This window comes from Nannobrachium achirus (genome assembly GCF_963921795.1).
Source record: "Nannobrachium achirus genome assembly, chromosome: 7".
In the NCBI taxonomy this organism is placed as follows: domain Eukaryota; kingdom Metazoa; phylum Chordata; class Actinopteri; order Myctophiformes; family Myctophidae; genus Nannobrachium; species Nannobrachium achirus.
This window is the reverse complement of record NC_137816.1, coordinates 71,328,888-71,352,768: the sequence shown is the minus strand read 5'-3', so window position 1 is coordinate 71,352,768 and position 23,881 is coordinate 71,328,888. Positions and strand designations below refer to the sequence as shown.

At 38.9% G+C, this 23,881-nt stretch overlaps 1 protein-coding gene across 1 annotated transcript in view; it reads left to right on the top strand.

Moving 5' to 3' along the window:
* Positions 1–19,329, top strand: part of mrpl21 (mitochondrial ribosomal protein L21) — a 39,450-nt gene extending 20,121 nt beyond the window's left edge. Inside the window, exons 5-7 of the mRNA XM_080729926.1 lie at positions 16,175–16,227; positions 16,862–16,965; positions 19,181–19,329. Coding sequence (XP_080586052.1) covers positions 16,175–16,227; positions 16,862–16,965; positions 19,181–19,245 — 222 coding nt within the window. The 3' untranslated portion in view covers positions 19,246–19,329. The remainder of the gene's footprint in view (positions 1–16,174; positions 16,228–16,861; positions 16,966–19,180) is intronic.
* The last annotated feature ends 4,552 nt before the right edge of the window (positions 19,330–23,881 follow it).

Here is a 23,881-nt window from a genome sequence, read left to right as displayed (position 1 = left end):
TTGTGTGAAAATATGGTCCCATTTATGTTATAATTGATGTTAAAGCAGGGTATGCTGTAGGACAGGGGTGTCAAACTCATTTTGGGTTGAGGGCCACATTGGTCAAAAGGTGACTTGAGCCGGGCCGCAGCCAGTGCACGCGCACACACATCCAGCTAAGTGCCATTAAGTGTGCATATATATATATATATATATATATATATATATATACTGTATATATATATATATATATATATACACGTATATATATATATACACGCACACACACACGTGTGTGCGTGCGTGCGTGTGTGTAGTTGGTGAACATTTTCAAACAATTTTCCAAACTATTACACTCAGTGTGAATGGCTGTTATACCAGCATTGTTTTTCAGTCTGTTGGCAGTCAGTTCTATAACTACAGTACTTATGAACAATAGCTAATTTATGCAATTTGAATTGAAAGAGATTACCTTTTTCCAACATTCCAGCATTTACAAAAGCAGTTTCTGTTAGCTAATGGGTGGCCATCTGTAGTTATGGTTGCTAATATGTGGCTGTTGTTTTATTGAATTGACACGTGTACAAAAATGGAATGTCAATAAAAAATAAGGACACTCAATGCTTAATGCAAAATCAACTTATTTCTTAAAAATAGAAGACAAAATAGACATCTCTTTGCTTTAACCAACTTGTCCATATCAGGGACGAATTTCTGACAGGTTTGCACTATCATGATGTCATTTAGATGTCTGTGTGTCAGCATTGTTTTTCAGTCTGTTGGCAGTCAGTTCTATACCTACAGTACTTATGAACAATAGTTAATTTATACAATTTGAAGGGAAAGAGATTACCTTTTTAACATTCCAACATTCCAGCATTTACATAAGCAGTTTCTGTTAGCTATCTGTATGGTGGCTATCTGTAGTTATGGTTGCTAATGTGTGGCTATTGTTCTGAGGTTTCAGCTATGATCACCTGAGACTCCAGAGTTTCAGCTTGTATAGTTACACTTGTATTATGCAGGCCTACTTTGCTTGGCCAATAAAATCAAATTGTATTACTAATCTGAATGGTAGTGTATGTTACAATATAACAATTGAGATGATTGTGTTTAGTTTTCCTGCTCTTCTATTGAGACAATTAGATTGTGTCACACACACACACACACACACACACACACACACACACACACACACACACACACACACACACACACAATTATAGACATTGAAAACAAACAATGCATTTAAAAAATTGAAAGTAGAACAACTCAATTTGAAGTTATACATATTAGCTTGTTTCAAGCTCGAGACAGAAAAATTCTGTTTCCAGACACCTGACAAGATATGTGGGAAATGATTCCGGATTTTCTTCCCCATAGTGCTTCTGAGTTCTCCCACACTCTTAATTTTGTTAGAAAGTAATACGTGTTGTGTTCATATTCCATGCTTGCACCTTGAATGTTTTTTTTTCTACTATTAACGTATTCGCTGCTTTTTCAAAATGGCTGCCAAGTACCAGGATGCCCCAGTCTCCATAGACTTCCATGTAATTCATAGTGCACGGATCATGCATGCCCATGCCTAGATCATGCACCATTTGTGTTCACGCTGTTCACAGCTTTCAAACAAAAAAATCCGCTTGGAAATCCATTCAGGCATTCATGAGATAGAAGCCATTATGTTTTCTTCAAATGTTAACAAACATGGCTGCAATGTTTGAAAGATGTGGTTGGTATGGGGGTTAAACATGCAATTTCGCGATTACGATCATGCCTACTACATCTTTGGAGGTCCAAAAAATATTTTTGAAAAAAAAAAAAAAAAATTGAAAAAAAAAAAAAAAAAAAATTTTTTTTTTTGGGGGGGGTCCGTCGCGGGCCACATTGGACCTCTTTGCGGGCCGCAAAATGCCCGCGAAATGGCAGTTTGACACCCCTGCTGTAGGAGGAGCTTGTGACAGGTTTTCCTGCAGCACTTTATTGGCCAGGGGGCTAACCCTAACCCCTGACCCCTAACCCTAACCCTAACCCCTGACCTAAAATCTGTAGCACCTGGCCAAGAGACAAGAGTCAACCTCTCCTTTTATGTTGAGGGCAAAAATAAGAATTAGTCTAAAATAAGGGAATTAATTTAGTTGTGTTTTCCGTCATCCTGGGCACATTCATGTGTTTTTATAGGGCAAAAATAAGAATTAAAATACAAAATTAAGTGAATTGATTAATCGAATGAATTAATTAATTATCAAAACATTTCGGCGCACGCACTTTGCGCATGCGCCATGAGTCAAGACTTTTTCCTGCAGGAAACCCTGTGTGATGATTCTTCTTCGTGTGCTTTGTTTTCGGCAAGCTCAAGACAATGTCCCATGTATCCCTGCGGTTGCATGTGACCGTTGGCAGCCAATAGCATTCCTTGGGTACCATTAGAACAATGATGGCGACACCCATACAAGGGCAAAAAAAAGCGTAATGTGCACAACTTAGAAACCAATGGGTTCCCACCGTGCATATGCTTTACAGTCTATGGTTCAACCACTAAGACTATGTCATCTGCTCTTCTTTTATGCCCATTGGTGAAATCAGTAGGGCATTCACCAAATATTAGAATATTAGAATACTAGAATATTCGAATACCAAAGTCACTGTTCAACGTTGCTCACCGAAGTCGAATATTCACATATTTTTATTTTATTTTATTATATAGTTTATAAAGCTTGGCTAGATAGGAAGTCATAAGAATGAGTTGTCAATGCCCCTGGTGGATGAATTTGTTAATGCTCTATACCAGGGGTTCTCAAACCTTTTTAGGCCGTGACCCCCAAAATAAACATATTTGAACTTGGGACCCCCACCCTGACAAGCACTTGGAATTGTAGGTGTTACATTTAATGTGACTCGGTTCCACAGATAAATATTGTGAAAATAGCAGATCTACATGCTCACAATGCCTCGCAACGCGAGGCTTTGTGAGCATGTAGATCTGCTATTTTCACAATGTTCGCCTCTTGCTTACTTAATATTTGACAGTTTGGCCTGTCCTGTCCAATATTCCACTGTTCAAATACTTTGAGGTTGAATAATTCGAATACTAAAAATCACTATTCATGAATGGCCTAATAAGCCCACAGCTTATTGATACCAGGGGTAATCAATACATTTCTTATGGAGTTTGTAGCTTATCGATACCGGGGGTAATCAATACATTTCTTATGGAGTTTGTAGCTTATTGATACCAGGGGTAATCAATACATTTCTTATGGAGTTTGTAGCTTATTGATACCGGGGGTAATCAATACATTTCTTATGGAGTTTGTAGCTTATTGATACCAAGGGTAATCAATACATTTCTTATGGAGTTTGTAGCTTATTGATACCGGGGGTAATCAATACATTTCTTATGGAGTTTGTAGCTTATTGATACCGGGGGTAATCAATACATTTCTTATGGAGTTTGTAGCTTATTGATACCAGGGGTAATCAATACATTTCTTATGGAGTTTGTAGCTTATTGATACCGGGGGTAATCAATACATTTCTTATGGAGTTTGTAGCTTATTGATACCAAGGGTAATCAATACATTTCTTATGGAGTTTGTAGCTTATTGATACCAGGGGTAATCAATACATTTCTTATGGAGTTTGTAGCTTATTGATACCAGGGGTAATCAATACATTTCTTATGGAGTTTGTAGCGGACCTTGTTTCCAGTTCCATCCATTGTAAGTGAGCACATACTTCAGTGAATGAGGTTTCTTCGTTTTGATACGCTTGGTGAATAGTTAAAATCACGCAAATCGGTAGACAGCATCTCTACAGTCACGTGATCGACATGGATCTGTCTGATTGTCCATATTTCATCCTGATTGGCTGAGATTGGCTTTCAAATTTTGTAAGATTGTTCAGTTTTTAACAAAATGCCTCAAATCACGAACACGGCGTGCATTTTTTGTGAAATTGTGCACACACATTCCCACTAGGCAGAGGAAGAAATGCCACTTCAAACTTTTCAAATCAGCCTCATGGTGGCGCTATAACAGGCCGCCTGGCCTGGTGTAGACCTGTGCTCGGAAGAGCACTGCTTCTAGTTTTCTTTCAATTTAGTTTACCGTCTCGGCAGAGTGGACTTTGTCTCAGCCCAGAGAGGCAGAGTGGACATTGTCTCAGCCCAGAGAGGCAGAGTGGACATTGTCTCAGCCCAGAGAGGCAGAGTGGACATTGTCTCAGCCCAGAGAGGCAGAGTGGACATTGTCTCAGCCCAGAGAGGCAGAGTGGACATTGTCTCAGCCCAGAGAGGCAGAGTGGACATTGTCTCAGCCCAGAGAGGCAGAGTGGACATTGTCTCAGCCCAGAGAGGCAGAGTGGACATTGTCTCAGCCCAGAGAGGCAGAGTGGACATTGTCTCAGCCCAGAGAGGCAGAGTGGACATTGTCTCAGCCCAGAGAGGCAGAGTGGACATTGTCTCAGCCCAGAGAGGCAGAGTGGACATTGTCTCAGCCCAGAGAGGCAGAGTGGACATTGTCTCAGCCCAGAGAGGCAGAGTGGACATTGTCTCAGTCCAGAGAGGCAGAGTGGACATTGTCTCAGCCCAGAGAGGCAGAGTGGACATTGTCTCAGCCCAGAGAGGCAGAGTGGACATCGTCTCAGCCCAGAGAGGCAGAGTGGACATTGTCTCAGCCCAGAGAGGCAGAGTGGACATTGTCTCAGCCCAGAGAGGCAGAGTGGACATTGTCTCAGTCCAGAGAGGCAGAGTGGACATTGTCTCAGCCCAGAGAGGCAGAGTGGACATTGTCTCAGCCCAGAGAGGCAGAGTGGACATTGTCTCAGTCCAGAGAGGCAGAGTGGACATTGTCTCAGCCCAGAGAGGCAGAGTGGACATTGTCTCAGCCCAGAGAGGCAGAGTGGACATTGTCTCAGCCCAGAGAGGCAGAGTGGACATTGTCTCAGTCCAGAGAGGCAGAGTGGACATTGTCTCAGCCCAGAGAGGCAGAGTGGACATTGTCTCAGCCCAGAGACAAGAGGGCACAAAGGAGCCATAGATGACCTGCTGAACAGGGTGATTATTGACCAAAATGTTAGCTTCTTTTTCAGTAATCCAGTTATTGTCTTCTACACTTTGGAAAATAGCAGATCTACAAGCTCACAGTGCACTGCGAGCTTGTAGATCTACTATTTTTGAAACATCTTTTTTTTTCTTTTTTTTTTTCTTTTTTCTTTTTTTTTTCAAACAATTTGTGCAAGTCTGAAATATTTTTGACCAAATTCTATTTAAAGGTCTTCTGAATCAAGGCCCCTTAAATAACATGTATTTGGCCCACGGACCCCACATCTCAAAATATGTTATTCCAGGGACCCCCCAGAAGCAAATATTTGAGTTACAAATGTAGGGCATTCCACACTTGGGTGCCAGTGTCATAGAAGAAGAATGTATCCATGTTTGTTCTCATGGGTGGTGTTTACCGTGTGTCTGTTGGAGGTGTTTGGTCAGATATGATCATGGGTGGAGTTTACCATCAGTTGGAGATGTTTGGTCAGATATGATCATGGGTGGTGTTTACCATCAGTTGGAGATGTTTGGTCAGATATGATCATGGGTGGTGTTTACCATCTGTTGGAGATGTTTGGTCAGATATGATCATGGGTGGTGTTTACCATCAGTTGGAGATGTTTGGTCAGATATGATCATGGGTGGTGTTTACCATCAGTTGGAGATGTTTGGTCAGATATGATCATGGGTGGTGTTTACCATCAGTTGGAGATGTTTGGTCAGATATGATCATGGGTGGTGTTTACCATCAGTTGGAGATGTTTGGTCAGATATGATCATGGGTGGTGTTTACCATCAGTTGGAGATGTTTGGTCAGATATGATCATGGGTGGTGTTTACCATCAGTTGGAGATGTTTGGTCAGATATGATCATGGGTGGTGTTTACCATCTGTTGGAGATGTTTGGTCAGATATGATCATGGGTGGTGTTTACCATCAGTTGGAGATGTTTGGTCAGATATGATCATGGGTGGTGTTTACCATCAGTTGGAGATGTTTGGTCAGATATGATCATGGGTGGTGTTTACCATCAGTTGGAGATGTTTGGTCAGATATGATCATGGGTGGTGTTTACCATCAGTTGGAGATGTTTGGTCAGATATGATCATGGGTGGTGTTTACCATCAGTTGGAGATGTTTGGTCAGATATGCTGCTACTGAGAGGATGGAGGGCAGAGTTGCATTGATCATTTTGAAAGCCAATCTAGAGATGGACCGATTGCAAATTTCTTGGCCGATACCGATCCCCCGGTTTTATGAAGGTCTGACCTGCCAAAACCCATTTTTCCGATAACGATTTCTTTAGCTAAGAACTAGAAAATAGGGTTGCTCCAATACCCTTTTTTCAGGCCAAGTAGGCCTACAAGACATACTTCAATTTGAGTACCAATAAGCTAGAAGAACACTAATGCCAAATCAATCACAATAGTACAATATCCAAAATCACAGACAATATCCAGTCTAATATGACCGTCTGGACTAGGCAGGAGGAAAGCAGGTGACACATGTTTTTTTTTTTTTTCCTTCTTTTTGAGAGACGACATTGACACAGGATTATGGAATATATCCTTACATTGCAAAGGCAATCAGCACCATCTGTATTCTGTAGGCTGCCACTAAGTAGACTGGCTGCTACTTGCTAATGTTTACTTTAGTCACAGGACCAGAGCATCATGCTCGGCAAATAAAACCAGTATTTATGTCAGTGACCTGCCGGTCACCGATTTGGATCATACCTGCCGATTTTTGATATTTTGGCCGATTCCGATTTCCATCCCTAAGCCAATCCCATGTTTAGTTGTTTAAAGGGCTTTGCAGACGGAAAGAAAATGGACAATTTCTTTTTTTCTTTTTTAAGAAAACAATTATTCTCTATGATCTCATATGTTCTCTATAGTATATATATATATATATATACTATATGTATATATATACTATATATATTCTCTATGATCTCATGCACACTGGCTCAGAATTCGCCGTGTGGCAAGTGGCTGCAGCCGTGTGTTTTCTTCCCGATCGAACCCAGTTCAAAAATGCAATGCGCTTGACGTTTACCCTGAGCCATCTAGCAAAATGTATGGGACAAACATATGTGTCCCAATCTCCCTGAGAGCCAGTCATTGCAATTTTTTTCATTTTCATGTTTTCATTTCATTTGAAAGCTGGGGATCATAGCTACAAAATGATATATTGGTTGTGGAGATTGACCCAACAGTTTTGAAGATATGGCTTATAGAATGATGCCATGCTGAAATAGTACTTTTGAGATATTCAAGTTTTAAATAAATTTCTAACCTGCAATGACCTGACTCCGCCACATGGGGAGCAATCTTCAATTCAATCTTCAATTCAAAGAAGCTTTATTGGCATGAGAACACAAACGTTTACACAGTGGTGGAAAAAGTACCAACATTTTATAATTAAGTAAAAGTATCAATTCTGCAATGTAGAATCACTCTGTTACAAGTAAAAGTCCAGAATAAAAAATGTACTTGAGTAAAAGTACAAAAGTATTGGTATCCAAATGTACTTAAAGTACCAAAAGTAAAAGTACAAAATGTTTGAAAATAGCAGATCTACAAGCTCACAACGCGTCGCACCGCAATGCGTTGTGAGCTTGTAGATCGTCTATTTTCAAATAGCCTTGGTATAACATAGGGCTAAAGTGGTTTATGTATGTTTTAAACTTTAGTTATTGCTCTCTAAAAAGATAATGCCACAACAGCATCTCAAGCATTATTGGGCTAAATGTAAAGACGCTACGCTGCGCCAACCGTGAATTCAACACAATCTGCTGTTGAGCAGTTTAACCAATTTGCTACATACGTCTACACAAACGGTCAGATTACAAAGATAAATTGCTTATTGAAGGCTCACAGATGTCACCATAGGGTACGCTCCAGCAGAATGTCCCGTAATGATCGTATTATTTAATGAGGAGCATTTTAATCCGATCGGTCGTCGTTTCCTTAAAAAGGTATTAATGTATCTAAGTGCAGTACACCTCGCAACCGATGGGGTCGCATGGCTGAAAAACAACAGAAAATGGCATCTGATCGGATTAAAATGCAGTTTATTAAACAATACGAAAGATACGGGTAATTCTGCTTGAGCGTACCATACTGTGACATCTGTGAGACTTCAGTAAGCACTTTATCTTTGAAATATGAAGGTTTTTGTAGACGTACGTAGCAAATAGGATTAACTGCTCAACACGAGGTTGAAGTGAATTTATTACGTGCGCAACAGGGCTAACTGTGCTAAATGTAGCATAATCAGTGTTTGTGTAACTTCAGTCAGAAGGATTATCTGACCTGATAATAAAACACAATCTACAGGCTTAACCGCCTCGCGTTGTGAGCTTGTAGAAGAGAGCAACAATAGAGTTGGGTCACGTTTTATTTGTTTATAGCCTGCAGCTAGCGCTAGCTAACGCTAGCTAGCGTTAGCCGTTAGCCACTCATAGCCAGTCAACCAGAATAGTCTACTCTAAAGTCAACTTTCCGACGGCGAGTGAACGATTGCATTCCATCCATGTTTTCTTGGCTGTCAATTTATTGTCCAAAAAAACAAACGCCCTGAACGTTAGAACTAGATAGTTTAGGACGACACTGATCTATTCAATGCTAAGCTAACTCAGTGACAAAGGAAGCTTCCGCACCGGAGCTTCACGGAAGACAAACGCATACGTCACAGACGTCTCCAGGCAGGCGATCATTTTCACCAGCGTAGAAGAAGAAACAGCGGAAGAACGGCGGAAGAATAATAAATAACATAATACACTAAATCATACATTACGTGGTTAATAATTGTTCATTTGGAACACACGTGGCATTAAATTAATGGGATAAATACTGTGGGTTGCATCGCTAAGTAATGGAGTCCCGATATTACCGCATTTGGCTACAAACGGCTAACAAAGGCGTATTTTGTTAGCATTAGTTAGCATTTTAGCTAATTTCAACTGGGAGGACTAACAGAATTATGTACCGATCTCTCACATTAATTAAAAAAAGTCTTATTTACATGCAGAGTTAAGCTCTGGCGTTTAAGTGAAATGTAGCCTAGATATTATGAGATGCTGTTGTGGCATTATCTTTTTAGAGAGCAAAAAAAATAAAAAATCATATTGGCTGCAGGGAATAATGACAGTCCCCGAAATGACTAGCTCTCAGGGGTGCTGGGACACATATGTATGGTTAGTATTCATTAGGGTTAGTTAGTTTTTTTTTTCTCAATACTAACTAACTAACGGTTAACTGTTAGTTGCTAGTTATGGATGACGTATTGAGGGACTCCTTTTAGTTGAGTTCTGCTCAGGACCCCCTGGACCTCTCCTCAGTGACTCCTGGGGGTCCCCGAACCACACTTTGGAAACCACAGGTCTTTAAGAGCACACCAACGTGAACAGAACTCTGTGTGTGTGTGTGTGTGTGTGTGTGTGTGTGTGTGTGTGTGTGTGTGTGTGTGTGTGTGTGTGTGTGTGTGTGTGTGTGTGTGTGTGTGTGTGTGTGTGTGGTGTGTCCATTCCATTGGGGGTTAGTGTGGTTGTTAATTAATAATAATTATGGTGTAATTATGACCATAATGATGGTGAACTTTGGCGTCTGTCTGTCAGTGCTTAAACCCCAGCATCCCTGTTCTGAAAAGAAAATACATAGCAGATCTACAAGCCCACAACACGTCATGTTCTGATGCGTTGTGACCTTGTAGATCTGCTATTTTTATGCGGCGAAGAGATCTTTAGTAGGCAGAGAAACACACACACACACACACACACACACACACACACACACACACACACACACACACACACACACACACACACACACACACACACACACTGTACATATACTGTATAAATGTGTAATTGATGTTAATTGCCTTTGGTTTTTAATTGCATAATGTTGTAGACAGTCGTCATCACATTCCTGCAGAGGTTTTTATAGAAGTGATCAAATCACTTTCCCAGGCCCTTTTATATCATTTATTCATCATTAGATCTACAGAACCACCGTTCCATGACATCTAGCCTCTCACAGCCAGAACTTTTGTTATCATAGGAATTATTTATACTTAGATATACAAGCTCACAGCCACAACCTTTGTTATCTTAGGAATTATTTATACTTAGATATACAAGCTCACAGCCACAACCTTTGTTATCATAGGAATTATTTATACTTAGATATACAAGCTCACAGCCACAACCTTTGTTATCATAGGAATTATTTATACTTAGATATACAAGCTCACAGCCACAACCTTTGTTATCTTAGGAATTATTTATACTTAGATATACAAGCTCACAGCCACAACCTTTGTTATCATAGGAATTATTTATACTTTATACTTACAGATATACAAGCTCACACCCACAACCTTTGTAGATTTTTTTTTTTAATCGTGAACATATTTGCAAATCTTTGAATATATATATTTTTCAAAGCAAACGTTTGTAACTCAAATCTCTGCTTCTGGGGGGTCCCTGGAACAACATGTTATTTTGAGATGGGGGTCCGCGGCCAAATGCATGTAATTCTGGGGGTCCTTCACATGACAACGTTTGAGAAGCACTGATTTAGAAGAAGGATTTAGCAGTCATTTATAGCATGGAGTGAATATATTTATATTCCAAGGTAGCAGTAGCTTTATGTGAACTCATGGTCAGCATGTGCACAGTGTAGGAGTCACCAGTCTGACTCATAGTTTGATGCTGGGTTTAATGTGAAATGTTTAACCCATTCAGGCCTAGAATTATTGACTGCTTTAACCAGTGAAAAATAGCAGATATACAAGCTCACAGCGCGGCACCGAGTGCCGCGCTGCGAGCTTATAGATCTGCTATTTTTTGGAAAAAGTCGTGAAAATGTGTGCAAATATGTATTTTCAAAGCGAACGTTTATATCATTTTGGGGGTCCTTCACATGGAAAAGTATGAGAACCACTGACATAGACTAACTGAGCTCCAGTTAAGTGAAAAGGACCTTTTCTTTGACGACGGCTGGCCAGATTGCTGACATAGAAACATAGGGTTTTTCAAAAAATCTTAGAAGGATTCAAAAGACACTTATAGAATCGGGTCAAAATTCTAATTTTCACGATTTTTCAACTCTTTCACACGTGGCCTCAAGTAGCACCACCCTTTCCCCCCGCCTCCACATTCCTCTGAGTTTGTGGAGAGTAAGAACCTCCAACCGATTCCACCCCAGGTTTCTCCCATGGGTCCACACTTCATTCCACAAGTCATTCCAATGACTTGTGGACCAAGTCATTCCAATGACTTGTGGAATGGTCTGTCGACACATGGGAGAAATCTGATATAATCAGATATCTGATCATATTTATTATTGTTTTCACAGAGGAGAGAAGCTCCTGTGTGAGCGTGTTTTTTTTTAATTTCCATTTCATTCTCTTTCTTCTCTCTAGTTTGGAAGATTTCTGAACGGGGAGGCAGGGGAGTGGGGTCCCTCTACTTGAAAGATAGGCAAGCGCGCGCGTGTGCATGAGTGTGTATTTCAGACCACATACACTATAATAGGTCTGTACTAGACTACTAGACTAGCAGTGGTTTCTCAAACCCTCTCTGACTCTGGTCAGCCCTCTACATCAGGGGTTTTCAAAGTGGGTGACGGGGCACCCTCGGGTGCCGTGACGGCAGTCCAGTGGTGCCGTGAGATCATTTGATATTTGAAATGTATTTGGACATATTGAAAATATTTTGAAAAGTACAAAGTTATTTTCAGTCAGTTCTAACCAAAATGGCTGTTATCTCAACATTTTCCTCGCAACATAATCACTAAAATATCGTCACTGTCGGGCAGAAACCTCGTATCTCCAAGTTTCAAATGTGTACGTCTTTTGGTAAAGCAAAGCCCTGCTTCATCATACAAGACTGTCGCACAAAACTAGTGAAAACAGATGATCTACAAGCACACAACGCCTCGCAACGCCAGTACATTTTATAGATGATAAATACAAAACGAACGGTTTTGGACATATAAGGTTTCCACCCGACAACGACGATATGCTATAAATATAAGGTGCTGGGAGTGAAAATTATAATGTAGGGGTGCCTCGGATTAAAACAAATATTTATGGGGTGACCTGAGACAGAAAACCTTTGGGAACCCCTGATACATGACTGTACAAGTACATGACTTCATCATCCACAGAACTCCTGAATTACACTGTTCTGTTTTTAGAATCTTATGTTGTGTTTACGCTATATACTGAATACTGAATATGCTAATCTTCCCCCCTAAGATACACTTCATATCATGGAGGAATGAATATCTGTTAGGTTTATGTAGTGTATCTTAGGAGGAATGAATATCTGTTAGGTTTATGTAGTGTATCTTAGGAGGAATGAATATCTGTTAGGTTTATGTAGTGTATCTTAGGAGGAATGAATATCTGTTAGGTTTATCTTAGGAGGAATGAATATCTGTTAGGTTTATGTAGTGTATCTTAGGAGGAATGAATGTCTGTTAGGTTTATGTAGTGTATCTTAGGAGGAATGAATGTCTGTTAGGTTTATGTAGTGTATCTTAGGAGGAATGAATATCTGTTAGGTTTATGTAGTGTATCTTAGGAGGAATGAATATCTGTTAGGTTTATCTTAGGAGGAATGAATATCTGTTAGGTTTATGTAGTGTATCTTAGGAGGAATGAATATCTGTTAGGTTTATGTAGTGTATCTTAGGAGGAATGAATATCTGTTAGGTTTATGTAGTGTATCTTAGGAGGAATGAATATCTGTTAGGTTTATGTAGTGTATCTTAGGAGGAATGAATGTCTGTTAGGTTTATGTAGTGTATCTTAGGAGGAATGAATATCTGTTAGGTTTATGTAGTGTATCTTAGGAGGAATGAATATCTGTTAGGTTTATCTTAGGAGGAATGAATATCTGTTAGGTTTATGTAGTGTATCTTAGGAGGAATGAATATCTGTTAGGTTTATCTTAGGAGGAATGAATATCTGTTAGGTTTATGTAGTGTATCTTAGGAGGAATGAATGTCTGTTAGGTTTATGTAGTGTATCTTAGGAGGAATGAATGTCTGTTAGGTTTATGTAGTGTATCTTAGGAGGAATGAATATCTGTTAGGTTTATGTAGTGTATCTTAGGAGGAATGAATATCTGTTAGGTTTATCTTAGGAGGAATGAATATCTGTTAGGTTTATGTAGTGTATCTTAGGAGGAATGAATATCTGTTAGGTTTATGTAGTGTATCTTAGGAGGAATGAATATCTGTTAGGTTTATGTAGTGTATCTTAGGAGGAATGAATATCTGTTAGGTTTATGTAGTGTATCTTAGGAGGAATGAATATCTGTTAGGTTTATGTAGTGTATCTTAGGAGGAATGAATATCTGTTAGGTTTATGTAGTGTATCTTAGGAGGAATGAATATCTGTTAGGTTTATGTAGTGTATTTTAGGAGGAATGAATATCTGTTAGGTTTATGTAGTGTATCTTAGGAGGAATGAATATCTGTTAGGTTTATGTAGTGTATCTTAGGAGGAATGAATATCTGTTAGGTTTATGTAGTGTATCTTAGGAGGAATGAATATCTGTTAGGTTTATGTAGTGTATCTTAGGAGGAATGAATATCTGTTAGGTTTATGTAGTGTATCTTAGGAGGAATGAATATCTGTTAGGTTTATGTAGTGTATTTTAGGAGGAATGAATATCTGTTAGGTTTATGTAGTGTATCTTAGGAGGAATGAATATCTGTTAGGTTTATCTTAGGAGGAATGAATATCTGTTAGGTTTATCTTAGGAGGAATGAATATCTGTTAGGTTTATGTAGTGTATCTTAGGAGGAATGAATGTCTGTTAGGTTTATGTAGTGTATCTTAGGAGGAATGAATATCTGTTAGGTTTATGTAGTGTATCTTAGGAGGAATGAATATCTGTTAGGTTTATGTAGTGTATCTTAGGAGGAATGAATATCTGTTAGGTTTATGTAGTGTATCTTAGGAGGAATGAATATCTGTTAGGTTTATGTAGTGTATCTTAGGAGGAATGAATATCTGTTAGGTTTATGTAGTGTATCTTAGGAGGAATGAATATCTGTTAGGTTTATCTTAGGAGGAATGAATATCTGTTAGGTTTATGTAGTGTATCTTAGGAGGAATGAATATCTGTTAGGTTTATCTTAGGAGGAATGAATGTCTGTTAGGTTTATGTAGTGTATCTTAGGAGGAATGAATATATGTTAGGTTTATGTAGTGTATCTTAGGAGGAATGAATGTCTGTTAGGTTTATGTAGTGTATCTTAGGAGGAATGAATATCTGTTAGGTTTATGTAGTGTATCTTAGGAGGAATGAATATCTGTTAGGTTTATGTAGTGTATCTTAGGAGGAATGAATATCTGTTAGGTTTATGTAGTGTATCTTAGGAGGAATGAATATCTGTTAGGTTTATGTAGTGTATCTTAGGAGGAATGAATATCTGTTAGGTTTATGTAGTGTATCTTAGGAGGAATGAATATCTGTTAGGTTTATGTAGTGTATCTTAGGAGGAATGAATATCTGTTAGGTTTATGTAGTGTATCTTAGGAGGAATGAATATCTGTTAGGTTTATGTAGTGTATCTTAGGAGGAATGAATATCTGTTAGGTTTATCTTAGGAGGAATGAATATCTGTTAGGTTTATGTAGTGTATCTTAGGAGGAATGAATATCTGTTAGGTTTATCTTAGGAGGAATGAATATCTGTTAGGTTTATGTAGTGTATCTTAGGAGGAATGAATATCTGTTAGGTTTATCTTAGGAGGAATGAATGTCTGTTAGGTTTATGTAGTGTATCTTAGGAGGAATGAATATATGTTAGGTTTATGTAGTGTATCTTAGGAGGAATGAATATCTGTTAGGTTTATGTAGTGTATCTTAGGAGGAATGAATATCTGTTAGGTTTATGTAGTGTATCTTAGGAGGAATGAATATCTGTTAGGTTTATGTAGTGTATCTTAGGAGGAATGAATATCTGTTAGGTTTATGTAGTGTATCTTAGGAGGAATGAATATCTGTTAGGTTTATGTAGTGTATCTTAGGAGGAATGAATATCTGTTAGGTTTATGTAGTGTATCTTAGGAGGAATGAATATCTGTTAGGTTTATGTAGTGTATCTTAGGAGGAATGAATATCTGTTAGGTTTATGTAGTGTATCTTAGGAGGAATGAATATCTGTTAGGTTTATGTAGTGTATCTTAGGAGGAATGAATGTCTGTTAGGTTTATGTAGTGTATCTTAGGAGGAATGAATATCTGTTAGGTTTATGTAGTGTATCTTAGGAGGAATGAATATCTGTTAGGTTTATGTAGTGTATCTTAGGAGGAATGAATATCTGTTAGGTTTATGTAGTGTATCTTAGGAGGAATGAATATCTGTTAGGTTTATGTAGTGTATCTTAGGAGGAATGCATATCTGTTAGGTTTATCTTAGGAGGAATGAATATCTGTTTGAACAGAGTGAAAATAACGTAATACTTTAACCAGCTGAACCCCAGCATACATATCGTCGTTGACGGGCAGAAACCTCGTATCTCCAAGTCTCAAATGTGTTCGTTCTTTCGCAAAGCAAAGCCCTGCTTCATCGTACAAGGCCGTCACACAAAAGTAGTGAAAACAGCAGATCTACAAGCTGTGTGCTTGTAAATCGGCTGTTTCTTGAGAAATGAGAAATGGACCTTGAGAAATGGACCTACACTTACAGGTCCATTTTGGTCATTTCATTTTACGCACTCCAAATAGTCTACGCTCTCTAAATTATTGCTCAACATCCACATTTCTTAATTTACCAGAAGTAACACCTATAGTCAACACGATCAGCGAATGTGGAAGAATTGTTATTATTGTAAAAATTGTGGACAAAATCTGTCTGTGAGGATAAATGCAATCAAACGGTGGTTCTATGGTTCAAATGCTGAATAAATGAAAGAGGTTTCCTCAGTGAACAGTACAATAACAGGGTGTCTCCTCAGTGAACAGTACAATAACAGGGTGTCTCCTCAGTGAACAGTACAATAACAGGGTGTCTCCTCAGTGAACAGTACAATAACAGGGTGTCTCCTCAGTGAACAGTACAATAACAGGGTGTCTCCTCCAGACAGTGAACAGTACAATAACAGGGTGTCTCCTCCAGGTGCTGATGGTTGGAGGAGAAGACTTCACGCTGATCGGCAGACCTCTGCTGGGGTAACACTCACTCTGTGCACACGCACGCGCACGCACACTCACACACACTCTCATACACACACACACGCACACACACACACGTATGGATTAGCCTGGAAACCAGACAGATCTGACATTGCATATTTTGTGGTGTGTGTGGAGAAGACAGAGTATTAACAGTATAATATATAATATGTTATTAACAGTATAATATGTTAATTAACAGTTTCATATGTTAATTAACAGTTTCATATGTTAATTAACAGTTTCATATGTTAATTAACAGTATAATATGTTAATTCCAGGGGTCATGTGGTGCATGTGGAGAAGACAGTGTTAACAGTTTAATATGTTAATTACAGTATGTTAATTCCAGGGGTCATGTGGTGCGTATTAACAGTATAATATATAATATGTTATTAACAGTATAATATGTTAATTAACAGTATAATATGTTAATTCCAGGGGTCATGTGGTGCGTATTAACAGTATAATATATAATATGTTATTAACAGTATAATATGTTAATTCCAGGGGTCATGTGGTTCGTGTGGAAGCCACCATCCTAGAGAAGACAGAGTATTAACAGTATAATATATATTATGGTAATTAACAGTATAATATGGTAATTAACAGTATAATATGTTAATTCCAGGGGTCATGTGGTTCGTGTGGAGGCCACCATCCTAGAGAAAACAGAATCCTGGCCTAAAGTTGTTCAACGCTTCAGGAAACGCAAGAGACATGAGAGACGGACATGTAGGTTATGATCTGTTATTATTATTATCACTGTTATTACTGTACATACTGTACATACTGTACAGGAGACATGAGAGACGGACATGTAGTTTATGATCTCTGTTATGACTGATATCATTATCCAACCCATGCATGCATGGATATGATATTTATTATCTGGGTTGGGCAGGCAGTAGTCTCGCGAGGCCAGACTGTTGACTCCGTGATTTGGTCAAATGCTCCCGTCTACAGTCTGGGGCATCGAGAGAATAACGATGAGTACCGGTTAAAGCGGAAGTGAAGCCTCCTCGTCACTTCCGTTTCAGTCTCACATGGCACACATTTATCATTATATAAATAAAAATCATTTAAGCATGTTTAGCTTGCTGCTTAGCAGAAATGACATTTTAAAATATATTTTCTTGAACGGTAATGACCGTTTCCATTACTCGCCGTTAGGGAGCTGCTGTTCCAGACTCTATATAGCATTCAGAGATTGTGGAATAGTTGTCTGTTAGGGAGCTGCTGTTCCAGACTCTATATAGCATTCAGAGATTGTGGAATAGTTGTCTGTTAGGGAGCTGCTGTTCCAGACTCTATATAGCATTCAGAGATTGTGGAATAGTTGTCTGTTAGGGAGCTGCTGTTCCAGACTCTATATAGCATTCAGAGATTGTGGAATAGTTGTCTGTTAGGGAGCTGCTGTTCCAGACTCTATATAGCATTCAGAGATTGTGGAATAGTTGTCTGTTAGGGAGCTGCTGTTCCAGACTCTATATAGCATTCAGAGATGTGGAATAGTTGTCTGTTAGGGAGCTGCTGTTCCAGACTCTATATAGCATTCAGAGATTGTGGAATAGTTGTCTGTTAGGGAGCTGCTGTTCCAGACTCTATATAGCATTCAGAGATTGTGGAATAGTTGTCTGTTAGGGAGCTGCTGTTCCAGACTCTATATAGCATTCAGAGATGTGGAATAGTTGTCTGTTAGGGAGCTGCTGTTCCAGACTCTATATAGCATTCAGAGATTGAAGAATAGTTGTCTGTTAGGGAGCTGCTGTTCCAGACTCTATGTAGCATTCAGAGATTGAAGAATAGTTGTCTGGCTACGCCAGACTAGGCAGGCAGTGGACCAAAAGCAGAAACACATTAAAATCTATATAATGCCATTAGATTTTACTAATATGGTGAGTAATATCGATATGGAGGTATTCAACAACGTTGGCCCAGCCTTACCGTACACCAGTGGTGGAATAGAAAGAATATTCATATTGTGTTGTGTGTGTGAGCCCTACACTGTACTATTATTAATAGACTTATTATTAATAGACTTATTATTTATAGACTTAAAGAATGCTTTAACCAGTGAAAAATAGCAGATCTACAAGCTCAAAGCGTGGCACCGAGTGCCGCGCTGCGAGCTTGTAGTTCTGCTATTTTTGAAAAAGTCATGAAAATGTGTGCAAATCTTTGTATATATGTATTTTCAAAGCGAACGGTTGTAACTCAAATTTTGCTTCTGGGTGGTCCCTGGAACTAGATATTTTGAGACGGGGGTCCGTGGCCAGATAAATATCAGTTTGGGGGTCCTTCACATGAAAAGGTTTGAGAACCACTGACATAGTAGTCTCTAAAGAACAGACTAACTGAGCTCCAGTTGAAGTGAAAAGGACCTTTTCTTTGACGATGGCTGGCCAGATTGCTGACAGAAACATAGGTTTTTTTCAAAAAACCTTAGAAGGATTCAAAAGACACTAAGGGTCCAAATTCTAATTTTCACGATTTTTCCAAAAATAGCAGATCTACAAGCTCGCAGCGCGGCTGTGAGCTTGTAGATCTGCTATTTTTCACTGGTTAAAGCAGTCAATAATTCTAGGCCTAAATGGGTTTTAATAATAATGTAATATTAATGTGTTTCAGGGATGGTTTAGCCCCAGACTGTATACTGTAATAATAATGTAATAATAATGTAATAATGTAATAATGTAATAATAATGTAATAATAATGTATTAATGTAATAATAATGTAATAATGTAATATTAATAATAATGTAATATTAATAATAATGTAATATTGTGTTTCAGGGATGGTCCAGCCCTACACTGTACTGTAATAATGTAATAATGTAATATTAATAATAATGTAATATTAATAATAATGTAATATTGTGTTTCAGGGATGGTTCAGCCCTACACTGTAATAATGTAATATTAATAATAATGTATTAATGTGTTTCAGGGATGGTCCAGCCCCAGACTGTTCTGAGGATCAACACCATAGAAGTGGCTCCTGTTCTCACATGAATATTAATGTTCACATGTTTTATATAAAAATATACTCCTCAATATAATGTAATAATGTCTTCTGTTCTGTACGTCATATAAAGATACACGTCAGTTAAAATGAAGCAGGTTTCACTTGGCTTTTTGTGGTGATGTTGTCATGTTGTGTGAATTAGGGCAATCATCAAATATTCGAATATCAAAGTCACTATTCGACGTTGTTCACCGAAGTCGAATATATATTTTTTTTATTGTTTTTTCTTTAAAATATCTATAGTTTATAAAGCTTGGCTAGATAGGAAGTTATAAGAATGAGTTGTCAATGCCCCTGGTGGATGAATGTGTTAATGCTCTATACCAGGGCTTCTCAAACCTTTTTAGGCCGTGACCCCCAAAATAAACATATTTGAACTGGGGACCCCCACCCTGACAAGCACTTGGATTTGTAGGTATTACATTTAATGTGACTCCGTTCCGCAGATAATTATTTGGAAAATAGCAGATCTACATGCTCACAAATCTGTAGGACAACCAAAAACAACACATCTAAAGATAAAATAATAAGTCATAATGACTTAGGAAAGAAAGAGAGTGCAAAAGAGCAAAGAGAATGTAAAAATGTGGGTATAATGAAACACTTAGCAGTGTGTTCTATGTGCAACAGGTGGGTATAATGAAACACTTAGCAGTGTGTTCTATGTGCAACAGGTGGGTATAATGAAACACTTAGCAGTGTGTTCTATGTGCAACAGGTGGGTATAATGAAACACTTAGCAGTGTGTTCTATGTGCAACAGGTGGGTATAATGAAACACTTAGCAGTGTGTTCTATGTGCAACAGGTGGGTATAATGAAACACTTAGCAGTGTGTTCTATGTGCAACAGGTGGGTATAATGAAACACTTAGCAGTGTGTTCTATGTGCAACAGGTGGGTATAATGAAACACTTAGCAGTGTGTTCTATGTGCAACAGGTGGGTATAATGAAACACTTAGCAGTGTGTTCTATGTGCAACAGGTGGGTATAATGAAACACTTAGCAGTGTGTTCTATGTGCAACAGGTGGGTATAATGAAACACTTAGCAGTGTGTTCTATGTGCAACAGGTGGGTATAATGAAACACTTAGCAGTGTGTTCTATGTGCAACAGGTGGGTATAATGAAACACTTAGCAGTGTGTTCTATGTGCAACAGGTGGGTATAATGAAACACTTAGCAGTGTGTTCCATGTGCAACAGGTGGGTATAATGAAACACTTAGCAGTGTGTTCTATGTGCAACAGGTGGGTATAATGAAACACTTAGCAGTGTGTTCTATGTGCAACAGGTGGGTATAATGAAACACTTAGCAGTGTGTTCTATGTGCAACAGGTGGGTATAATGAAACACTTAGCAGTGTGTTCCATGTGCAACAGGTGGGTATAATGAAACACTTAGCAGTGTGTTCCATGTGCAACAGGTGGGTATAATGAAACACTTAGCAGTGTATAATGTATATATTTATGCAGGGGCGCTGGAAGTGGGGTGCTGAGGGAGCTGCAGCTCCCCTGGTGGTGGGGAGAAAAAAATTGTTTTTTTTTTTGTTTTTTTTTATAAGTCTATATATATACACACACACAGAGCTATATTAAAACAATAATGTATTTGACTTTGGGGAATAAAATATGTTGAAAAAAGGTATTTGATTATCACATGGTGACCTAATCACATGGTCACCTTGCCACTTCCGGTCAGAAGGGAAGTCAAATTTAAATCCCGCTTTGATGGCACACTAGTCTCGCGTAGCCAGACAACTATGCCACAATCTCTGAATGCTATATAGAGTCTGGAACAGCAGCTCCCGAACGGCGAGTATCGAAAACGGGCATTAACGTTCAAAAAAATATATTTTAAAATGTCATTTCTGCTAAGCAGCAAGCCAAACACGCTTATATGATTTTTATTTATATAATGATAAATGTGTGTGATGTGAGACGGAAACGGAAGTGACGTGGGGGCTTCACTTCCGCTTCATCTTCGCACTCATCATTTCTTCCCCGGTCTGCCAGACTGTATGCTGGGAGCATTTGACCAAATCGCGGAGGCAACCGTCTGGCCACGCGAGACTAATGGCACACCAAAGTCTATTTATTTGAGAACTAGAAACTGTCTATAGGCTCATTGTTGCAAACTAACACCGTTGTATATGGGGAATAAAAAACAGTAGAAAACTGTTACAAAAATAATACCTGATTTTGTAGTGTGTGCGTGAGTGACTGTGTGTGTGCATGCGTGCTGTGTGTTGCACTGTGTGCTAAAATAACTAGTAACTATATAGCTCCTTGTTACACCGTTGTGCGGGGAATAAGCACCCGAAACCGTAATAAAAATAACTCAAAACCGGATAAAAAACGTGAATTTTTCGGCGTGCGTCCTTTGGCCGCACGCATGAACTCCTCCAGGCTCAGCTCCCCTTGGGATTTGGGAGTTCCAGCGCCCCTGTATTTATGTACAGTAGGTGCAGTTCAGCCTCATAGTATCGTATGTACTGTAGGTGAGGCTCCAGCATAGTAGGCATGGGGGGGGGGGGAGAATGTAGCCTACTGCAGTGTTTCTCAACCTTTTTTCAGCATGGGGTCACTTCATGTCCCAAGAATCTATGGTCACACCAACATAATACGGAGGTGTAAATATCATCACTGTTGGGAAGAAACCGAGAGGCGTTGTGTGCTTGTAGATCGGCTGTTTTCACAAGTTTAAATCATTTTTAAAATGATAAATACAAAACTGGCTTTCAAGCAGTTTCAAGGGGCACACTTGATCTGTAACTCTAACAGCATAACAGTGGTGTAAAGTAACTAAGTACATTTACTTTTACATTAGTTGCTATAGTTACTTTGCAGATATAAATTTATAATATTATAAAACATAAATTAATGCACTTTAGCCCTATTCTATACCGTGGCCATTTGAAAATAGCAGATCTACAAGCTCACTGTGAGCTTGTAGAGACCTTGACATTTAAAGGAGCGACACTGATTTAAGAGATGGTGCTTGGAGCAGCAGCGACCTCTACTGGCAACAAGATGCATGGACAGAACGGATCAGAATTATTACTTCAGATCGTTTGATTGATTGAAGACTTTATTGTCAGTTTGCATAGGAAAAGGTACAGTTTCATGACGGTACAGTTCACTGGTACAAGGTCTACTAGGAGATCCATGAAAAGACTAAGCAACCATTGAAGTATCTCATATAACATTGAATAACAGACGAATAGAACACAGTACTATGCAGTAGATATGGTCAGGAAAAAAATAAAGAAAAAGAAAAGGATAAAAAGTAAACATACAGTAGGCAAATAATACAAAGAAGGGGGAGGGTAGGGCTGGGCTAGGTTAGTTTTTTTTACCAGTTGCGAACGGTTGCTGCCTGTAAGTGGTTTTTCAAGGCGATTTTGAAGGATGCTAGTGATCCACACTCCTTTAAGACCTTGGACTGTCTTTCTGTCTGTGTGGGACCGTGTGGGACCCGCCTACAAGATGACGTCACTCTGTGTATTTGTAGTTTTATCAACGGGAGCTGTGAGAGTAGAGCTCATTCAGTCAGAGGACCTGGAGATGATCATGTCTGTCTGTCTGTCTGTCTGTCTGTCTGTCTGTCTGTCTGTCTGTCTGTCTGTCTGTCTGTCTGTCTGTCTGTCTGTCTGCTGTCTGTATGGACCAACCCAGGATTACATGATGTCTGCTGTCTGTCTGTCTTATTCTGACATTATGGACTGATCAACCCTGGATTATATGATTTCTGCTGTTCTTCAAGAGGACTGGGATTATTTACACCAGGGGTGCCCACACTTTTTTGACTTGAGAGCTACTTTTAAAATGACCAGCTCAACATGATCTACCCATCCAAAAACAATGCATCTAAGTGGGCTTCTTTGGAATAGCGGCACTGGCATTGCATATAAGACAAACACACTTAAATAGTAGGGAAAGAATAGGGAAATAGTAAGGAGAAAGGTCTTCATCCCATTCTGTATGGAAGTGGTAGGTATTTGGGTTCTTTATAACGCTAGTGACTCTTGAAAACAAAGTTGCTTTTGGGGTTTGCCTATACTTTAAAAGCCACGAAGGGAGCTGACAAGCCCTTAATTCTTGACCTTAATTCAAGTGACAGATACCATGATTTTTGTTTATAATAATCTTTGTTTTTATTGATATTATTATTTTTAGGGGCATGTCATGTGATCTACTGGTATAGATACCATCTACCTTTTGGACACCCCTGATTTACAGCATGTGATTAAAGTTGTGAAAGTGTGTGAGGACGTGAGAAAGTGAGATGGACGGCGGTACGGTGAATACAGTGTACGGTACGGTATGGTACGGTACGGTACGGTATGTATACGGTACGGTGAATACAGTGTAGTTAAACAGATGGACATGCATTAACTGATGAGTGGTTTTATTATATCGGTTATTAGTCATTTGGAATGTTTGTTTTATCACGAAGTGACATCGGTAAAGCTAAGACGGATGTTTGAGTGTTCATGCAATTTGAACTTTTATTACAAATTGAAATGTTAATTTTAGAGGAAAAGGACGGGCATAAATAAACTATTTTTTTTAATATATATTTTGTGATAAGTTTGATGTGGATCAAAATAAACTAAACTATTATA